Source organism: Chrysochloris asiatica, unplaced genomic scaffold, assembly GCF_000296735.1.
Source record: "Chrysochloris asiatica unplaced genomic scaffold, ChrAsi1.0 scaffold00014, whole genome shotgun sequence".
In the NCBI taxonomy this organism is placed as follows: Eukaryota; Metazoa; Chordata; class Mammalia; order Afrosoricida; family Chrysochloridae; genus Chrysochloris; species Chrysochloris asiatica.
In genome coordinates, this window is record NW_006408532.1 from 14,845,562 (window position 1) to 14,854,901 (window position 9,340).

A 9,340-nucleotide genomic window follows, 5' to 3' on the forward strand; every position below is an offset into this window, starting at 1 on the left:
GATTGCAATCCCCTCCATGTAACAACAGTTATCCCACTTCCTCCCTGTGGTTCTTATTTCCACCCCACCCTCCTTCGCATGCATCCCTTCTCAACTTTGTCCTTAGATAAATGTTGCCCTCTGATCTTGAATGACTGATCATTCCATGGTGAACATACCTACTAGTGCTGTTGTTCCCCTCTATAACTCTCTACTGCTTGGCTGAAAGTTGGGCCAGAAGGGTGAATTCCATTCTAGACCTGAGGAATGGTCGAGAGTCTTAGTCCTGAGTTCCTCCACTCTCTTTCTGACCAGTAAGCCTGGTCTTGTCTTTGATAATTTTGAGTTTTGTTCCACATTTTCTCTCACTCTACTCGGGGCCTTCTAATGTGATCCCCCTTCAGAGCAGTTGGTAGTGGTAGCTGGGCACCATCTAGTTCTTCTGGTCTCAGAGTCATGGAGACTAACCTTCATGTGTTCTATTAGTCCATTACATTCATTGATTCCAAGCATCTTCAATTCTCATCACTCTTCTTTCTTCCACACATGGAGAGACCAATAGTTGCACCTTAAATGGCCACTTATGAACTTTTAAGATCCTAGACACTACTCACCAAAGTAGGATGTAAAATGTTGTCTCTGGTGGACTATGTTATGCCAATTAACCATGGTGGCCCCTGGGACTTCCTGAGCCCCAAGGCTCAGCTACTCATTGCCTTAAGATATTTGATAATACCTAAAAAGTTTTCATCATTTTGCCCTCTGTGTGCTTTACCTCATTCGTGGGTACGTTTGCAGCAAAAGTAAATACCCACATACAAATATCCTCTTTCAAACCCTTCTATAGTAATGGGTATACTCCCACTCTTCCTCCCATACTCGTTTAGCCTGTGAGTGTCTGTCCATTTATCTACCTGTAGAACACTGTTGTTTCCGGGTTATACATATAAGAGTATTTCCCTCTATCTCCTTTAACCTTTGGCTATCTTCCTGTATCTTCATCATTCTCCTATAGAGGTTCTACTCTAGAACACTTGGGATCACCGTGAGTTGGAAATTACTTTCTAGCACCTGGTTACTAGCTAATCCTGTGCTAGTATCTTTGTATGCTATATCTCATTTAATCTCCTCAAAAGTTCTACAAATAAACAAATCTCAGCCCCAAGATGCTTTCTCATTTACCCAAGGTCACCTAGCTAATATGTGATAGAAATGGAATTGAACTTTGGTCTCTCTGCCTCCAACACATGATTCTCTTTATAAAAGGTTGCAAACTAGAAGTCCATGGGTCAAATCTAGCCCACAGTGATTTGTTTGGCTACCATACAGGATCTTTCACTTGCTTACTTTAATTTTTGAATGGTCAGCATTGAGAAACCTGAAGATGTCAAATAAAATCTAGAGATCCAAGTCCTCTTGACAATTTGCTAGACCTGAAACATAGCTCTGAATTCCGGTCCATCAGCAGTTGACAGAAACTGAGCTGCTGAGCACCGGTTAGGCAGGGGTGGTCTGTCCACACTTTCAGTCTGAATCCTTTCCTGCTCCATCATTACCAGCCCCCATCAAGCATTTACCTGTCTGTCCTTTAAAGGTATGTGAGTTTGTAAGCCCTGCTCAACACTGTATTTTCTCACGTTATCAATTCACCCCAAGTTGACCAAACACATGAGTCATATTCCCAGTCTTAGTAAGCACCTGCCCTGACTGTGGTTGATTCCCAAATGGTCACAGGTGGTTGATAAAACTCAAAGTTAAAATCTGTGGCAAGAAAGAGAGCAAAACTAAAGAGACTCAGTTGCTAAATGCTCTTTCTAGCCAATCAAACATGCCTGGACACGCTGAACTTCTTAGCATCATGCATAGAATTTCTGGGCCTGATTTGTTCAGCTCATCAGGATAATCCCTGATGTTGCATCTTTGTTCCTGTTGTAGTTATGTGCTGTTGGTTTCAACTCATAGTGAAACTGTATAGAATGTCTGAGAGCAGCTCATGGGTTTGAACCACCGACCTTGCAGTTAGCAGTCCAGTGCTTATCCTACAGTGCCACACCAGGGCTCATCTTTGTTCACAGCTTCACATGAAATTCCAGGTATGAAGAAGGGAAACAGTCTTTGAGGGACTTCATTGACTGTGAATGTCAGCAAGGAAGAACCTAGCCTGCTTTCTTGCACATTGTTGTTAAATGCTGCCTAGTCGGTTCTGACTAGTAGCAAGCCTGTACAGGGTTTCTAAGAAATGGCTGGTGGGTTTGAACCACCAACCTCATGGTTAGCAGTCCAGTGCCTATCCTACACCATCACACCAGGACTTCTCTTGCACAGAACCTGTTTTTCCCATTCATTGAAGTTCATAATGCTAATTGTCAATTCCGTAATCCTATCAGAAAGTGACATAGACATATTAGCTAACAATCTAGGAAGGGTAAAAAGTCCACCAGTACAATGAAATTTAGGGTTTAGTATTCCTTGAAGAGCTGCTGTCTGAACTCCTGTATTTATGAACATGATTCTATAAGTACTTCACATCACCTGACTGAATGGACATAATATTTTAAACCATGGCCCAAAGCAGCCACTCTCCGGAAACCTATGTGAATTAGAACTGACTCGACAGCTCTAAGCCTAACAGAAATTCCAAAATCGTATAACAAATATCATTTTCCTCTGCAGGCTATTTTCGAAGTTGCTTTCAATGGTCCCAAAGGCGGGTATGTTGCCCTGGATGATATTTCTTTTTCTCCTGTTCACTGCCAAAATCAGACAGGTAGGTATTTTCTTTTCTCTTTTTCTTCACATTTGGAATTTTCCTTTCTTAGCAGATGCCTGTGGTTAAGATTTGCTTTAATTCCTCTGATTCTTTTACTTTACCCTTATCTCATACTTCAGATATGATTGGACTGAATAGTCACTTTTTAGGAATACTATTTGTTTTTAATCACAGAATGAACTTAGCACTGGACCGCTAAGCACAAAGTCAAAGGTTCAAACCCACCAGATGCTCCTTAGAAACGCTATACAAGCTCTGAGTTGGAACCAACTCAACAGCACTTAACAACAACTGGCTCTGTAGGATAATCATTGGACTGCTAGCCACAAGGTTGGCAGTTCAAGCCCACCAGCCCCTCCTAAGAAGAAAGTTGAGGCTTTCTGCTCCTACAAAGACTGACATCCTCATAAATCCTATACAGGGTCTCTGTGTGTCAGACCCGGCTTTCTGGCACTTAGCAACAACTGTAGGCCAGTTGTCCTATGTAATGAAGATTTCATCTTCCCAACCTGCTTCTTGTTGATGTTGTTAAGTGCCATCAAGTTTCAACTCATAACGACCATGGTTTTAAATCTGCTGGAGCAGAAAGCCTCATCTTTCTCCTACAGAGCAGCTGGTGGGCTTAAACTGCTGACCCAGTGGTTTGCAATCCAGTGCTTATCCTATGAAACCATGTGCTAGAAAAGGAATAATTAAACAATGCCAATTCTTTCCTATCCCATCTTTCTCTTTAAAGGAACTCTGAGTGCATATATAAGGGATGGGTGGGGAAAAAAAAAAAAAAAACTCAAAATCTACCCAATAGAATGATAAAAAATGACTTCTATTTTTTTTGTTTCCAAGTCTTACAAATCTCATTTTTAAGGGTTTTGGTATTTGGTACTAAGCTATCTCTGATGATTTGGGGTAAATATTATACACGTTTACTGGTGTTGGAGTCTTGGTGTGGTGCTGTGAGTTAATGCACTGGACTGCAAAGTCAGTTTGAACCACAAGGTCAGTAGTTCAGGCTCACCAGCTGCTCCTCGGAAACCCTGTACAGGGTTGCTATGGGTCGACACTACAACAACAATATAACTATTTTAAATTTCCAAGAGAAAACACCAAGTTCTATTCATTTAGTATGGTCAGTATCACAATTGCCATGAAATTGCTATTTGGAAAAGAGAGAAGAAATATTTCTTTCTGGGAAAATAAGTAACCAAATTAAACCAAAGTAAATTAGAAAACAAATGTCTCAAAATAAGAAGGAAGACAATATATTAATGATAACCCAGATATACATAATTGGCCTTACTCTTACTGAATTTGTTCCTTTGGGAAACCCTGGAGACACACCATGGTCATCCCATCCATTACTGTGCCCTTCGTCAGGGTTTTGGAATATGGGAAATAAATGATTGAACTTGGCCTTTGTGGTTTTGCTTTCATTTAGGAGATACTTGGTCTCTAACTTAATATGATTTCAGATATTTTCTACAAGCAAGGGAACTGAGAAAGGTGTTTTTTAATTGAGCTAAACTGCTACTCCCAAATTAGAGAGAAATTAACTAATTTGCTGAAGGTAAATATTATTTTCTCACTAGTTCTAGTAAAATGCAAAACAGTGTAACAGACAGAACCAGAGTGAATTTGCATATTTTTAAATGGTTTAATACAAACAGAACTAAAGACAGTTGTTGTTGTTAAGTGCCATCGAGTCAATTGTAACCCAATTCTAACCCATAGTGACCCTGTATAGGGTTTCCAAGGAGCAGCTGGTGAGCTTGAACTGCCAACCTTGCAGTTCTAACGGCTTTGCAGTCTGGCACATTAACCCACAGTGCCAAACCAAGATTCCGTATAAATTTGACAAAACACATATCAAAATTGTTTTACTTCTTTAAATTTCATTGCCCCCTAAGCCCATACATTAATATTTCAGCTATGTTAATAGTAATTTCTGGAGTACTGGTGTGGCACTGTGCTGGGTTAATATGCTGGACTGCAAGGTTGATTTAACTTCAAGGCTGGTAGTTCAAGCTCACTAGCCACTCCTAGAAAACACTGTGCAAGGTTACTATGAGTCGGAACTGACTTGACGGCAAATATTAACAAAAACAAACAATAGTAATTTCACAACCTCTTTATCATTATTTTTTAGAACAGTTCTCTTCTCTATCACTGGGCAGTTACTTTGAACTTTTCTATTTCCAAATTATGTATATATGAGGAAAGAGGCATTTATTCAGTAGCTTTTTATACTGTGTAGGCTGAAGAGGCAGCTAGAAGGTAACAGAATCGACAGAGCCATTATAGAAAAAATTTTTAGAAACTCCCTTCTTTTTCAAAAGATACAGCATAAATCTGAGTTCTTCCTTCCAGCACTGGTGGTGTGACTCATGAAAAGAAAGTTTCCAGCAAAGGACCATATGTTAGGAGGGCTGAAAAATCCAGCCCACATAACAACCTAGCCTCCTCTGTGGGGCTTTCCAGAGATACCCATTTTTATAAAGTTAATTGAAGATCCAAATTGGTCTTTAGAATTTCCCACGCTACCAAATGGCTTTAAAAACTATTCTTCCCAAGTTTAATTATGGGATCATAGTATCATACTCGAGAGCCAGAGTTCTTGAGACATTCCTAGTCTCCTTCCTTTCTCCTTGGGCATGTCATTTAACTTCTCTGTGATTCCATTTCCACACTAAGAGGATGAAGATTGTTGTTGCTGTTGTTAAATGCCTTCAAGTTTGGTTCCAACTCATAGCAACCTTGTATAAGATTTCTGAGGCTGTATATCTTAGAGAATGCAGAAAACCTTATGTTTCTCCCATGGTGTGACTGGTGTGCTCGAACCACTGACCTTGTGGTTGGCAGTCCAATGCTTGTCCTGCAGAGGCACCGTGCTACCAAGGATGAGGATAGGATGGAAGAATTTGGTTCATAGAGTTGTTGGGAAGATCAATGAGCTAATGTTTATGAAGCTCACCTACCTACTCTGGAGCACAGTGGATCAAATGGAGACCAAAGAGCAGTTGGAAGTATATTCAGGCTTCAGTTGATTCTATCATTGAGCAGCTGGGGTCAGATCCTGAGCTTTAGAAGCTAAGCCCTCAAGTTTTCATACTTCATCTTACATTTCATAAATAACTTATGCTCTTCTGTTTCATAACAGGTGTCAACATTTTTTCTTTATCTTGGTTAGCTCCAGACTTATTGTTTTCTCTACTTTTCCCAGCTGGATCCAAGGTTTTCTTCCTTCATCTCCCTAGTAGGCAGAGACAGGAATCATCTGGTAGAACTGAGAGTTAAATCCAGGCTCCCAGCCTTGAGGCTTGTAGCTTCACCACCAGTGTCATGTCACTTCTCAAGTACCCTCCTCCCCCTCTTGAGTTACAGCACTTCCTCCCTTCCCATGCCACCATTTCTACCCACAATCCCCACTTCCTAATTTAGCCTGGAATCTGTTGTTGTTTGTAAGTGCCACTGAGTTGGTTCCAACCCATTCCAACTCTGTATAGGGTTTCCAAAGAACGGCTGATGAGCCAACCTTGTGGTTGAAACTGGCTTTGCAGTCCAACGCATTAACTCACAGCACCACACCAGGACTTTGACCTGGAGTCTACACCGTAGGAAAAAACTCTGCTTTGAGTCTGTAAAGGAGCCCTGGTGGCACTTTGGGTTTAACATTGAAGTTCTAACTACAAGGTTTATGGTTCAAACCCATCAGTCCCTTCATGGGAGAAAGGTGAGGCTGTCTGCTCCTGTAAAGATTTCTATCCTTAAGAACCTTACAGAGCAGTTCTGCTCTGTCCTGCTGGGTCTGTAAGGGTCACACTCAGCTCGATGGCAGAAGAACTTTGGTTTTGGATTTGGTCTGTAACTCCTTGAGTGTCCAACACATGATCCTACCTTAATGCTCAGTCAAACTGAGAGCTCCATTGCTCTGCCTTTTGCAGATGACTCAACCTCCTCTTTGGGTGTGGGTCATTCCACACCCAGGTTAGCGGCTGGGAGGATTTGACACTTGAGATGTTTCCAATGTCTACTTGTTCTTGAATCCCAATGTTGACCACTGGTTGTTCAGATTACAACACTCTGTCCAGACCTCTTGTCTAATTGGATCCTCGTGCCAATTGTTGACTATGCTATAATTGAAGTTGGCACAGCCTTCCTTAGCTCCAATGCCCACAAGGATCTCCGGAGCCTGGACAGCAGCCCTATCCTTGTTCCATCATGGACCCTAAGTCCCATTCACTCTCATTTTTGAGGGAAATATAGGCTGTCTCAGTTGGCCTGGCTCATGGTAACATAAAACAACTTAAAGAACATATTGCACTCAGTATCTCTTTATTACCAGAAGGACTGAAGAGGTTTTTTAGATCTGTGCAACTGATGCTGAGTTGAATTCCATTAACTTCACAGAGAAGAAAATAGAGTAAGAGACACTACCAACTATTTTTCTCAAACTGCAACACACTCCCCCTAGCGAGATCATCTTCAAAGTCTCTCATTTCTAAAATTCAAATGTCAAGGAGCAAGTAATTATTCAAACATTATATTTTATAATGCTTTTTAATACCTTGTTTAAAGCAGCTTTATATATACTATTTGCATGTTCCCAAATCATTCTGGGAGCAGAGTAGGTCTATAGGATAAGCACTGGACTTCAAACCACAAGGTCAGTGGTTCAAGTCCACCAGCTGCTCCTTGGGAGAAGGATGAGTTTTCAGCTCTTTAAAAGATTTTCAGCCTCAGAAGCCTTATATAGGGTAGTTGTGAGTTGTAAGCAACTCAATTGTACTTATCAACAACAACGTCATCACTTGGTGGGAGTTAAAAAGAGTTTGGATAGAAAGCCATATTAAGTAAATTCATGGTACCATAGCTACCAAAACTTAGCAAGGCTAAAACTATAGTAGTGCAGATGATGGGATTGGTACAACTTTTAAACTATGGTATTTCGACTGAAGTATGATTTTCTTCAAGCAGATCAACTCCTACAGCTCACATCCATGATAAGTAGGCAGTGACTGCATTTATGACATGAACTTGATCAACAAAAGAAAATGATTTCTGGAAAATCATATTTTTTAAATATTTGCTCTAGAGGAAAATGAAAATTCCTTAAAATCCTTATCTTTTTTCTTTCTTTCCTTTCTGGTTTTGTATGAATGATTTTTAAATTGTGATGAAATATATGAATAAACATTAGCAGTTTGTACATTCTGAAAGGAAATTTCTTTTTGAAGTCTGACACTACTTTATTTTTATAGAGAATATGAACAGGGCTCTTTCCTACCCCAACCTTTAGAGAGAAAAAGAACAATTTTGTTGTCATGCTGAAACACTGGTTTGATGTTAACCTGTCAGCATACCATCGAGATAAAATATTTTTCTGTGTTGTACTTCTCTGGTATCCTAGGGCACCAATGTATACGTATTTGTCAATCTGCTGATGTGGTCTATTGAGGCCCTTAAGTCTGGCTTTCTTTACGTCTTGTTTTCCTTTCCCCAGAACTTCCTTTCAGTGTTGTGGAAGCAAGTTGCAATTTTGAGGAAAATTTCTGCAACTTTTACCAAGATAAAGAAGGCCTGGGCTGGAGCCGAGTGAAAGTGAAACCAAATATGTATCGAGCTGGAGACCACACTACAGGAGTAGGTAAGTCAAAAGTATCCTGTGGTAGCATTGTCGGGCTTGTTGTTCATGCTTTGTTCACTATTTTTACCTATCAAGACTCTGAGGACCTTTGGTAGTGTAATTACAAGTTCAAAACTACCAGCCATTCCACGGGAGAAAGATGAGGCTTTCTGCTCCCGTAAAGATTTACAGCCTTGGAACCCCTATAAAAGGTTGCTATCAGTAGGAACTGACTCCACACACACCACCACCAACACCACATCAAGATTCTGACTTTAAAAGGGAAAAAAAGCAGTTATAAAGAAGCAAAGGCAATTAATAATTTTGTGTTTGACCATTTTTTAAAGTTAGAATTCAAGTTATTGTGTTAGCTTAAAAATACTTACCAGTTAATAGCTAGTGCTTTGAAAATTACTTTGCTCTTCGTTTTAGGAGAAGTATCTTTTAAAAGCTATTTGCAATTTTCCATTTAATACAGATTTTCTGAAACCACTGAGGTTGGGTAATATCCATACTCCCATGAGAAAGGCCAGTTAATACCACTGTCATTCAAATTTATGCACCAATTGCTAAATCCAGTGATGATGAAATTGAAGAATTCTACCAACTACTTCATTTTGAGTTGTGCCCCATCAGCAAAAGAAGGTCCTGCTGGCTTTTCTCCTACAGATTTTACTCCATTCCCGTAATCACGGTCAACTCTACTTTGAGGAGGCAGCTCTTCCCGAGTCGCATTTTGAGTGTCTTCCAACTTGTGGGGCTCTTTTTCCGGCACTCTCTCTGACAGTGTTTCTCTACTAATTCATAAGGTTTTCAGTGACTAAATATTCAGAAGTAGTTTGTCACTCCTTCTTCCTAGTCTGTCTTCATCTGGAAGCTCATGTGAAACCTGTCCACCATGGGTGACCCTGTGGTATTTAAAATACTGGTGGCACAGCTTCCAGAATCACAGCAACTCACAAGCCACCACA

General features: G+C 40.3%; 1 protein-coding gene across 1 annotated transcript in view; it reads left to right on the forward strand.

Annotated features, from left to right (window-relative positions):
- The window catches only part of MAMDC2 (MAM domain containing 2), a 200,994-nt gene that overhangs the window by 132,754 nt on the left and 58,900 nt on the right, over positions 1-9,340 (forward strand). Inside the window, exons 7-8 of the mRNA XM_006834912.1 lie at positions 2,653-2,746; positions 8,247-8,390. Of these exons, the coding sequence (XP_006834975.1) occupies positions 2,653-2,746; positions 8,247-8,390 (238 nt within the window). The remainder of the gene's footprint in view (positions 1-2,652; positions 2,747-8,246; positions 8,391-9,340) is intronic.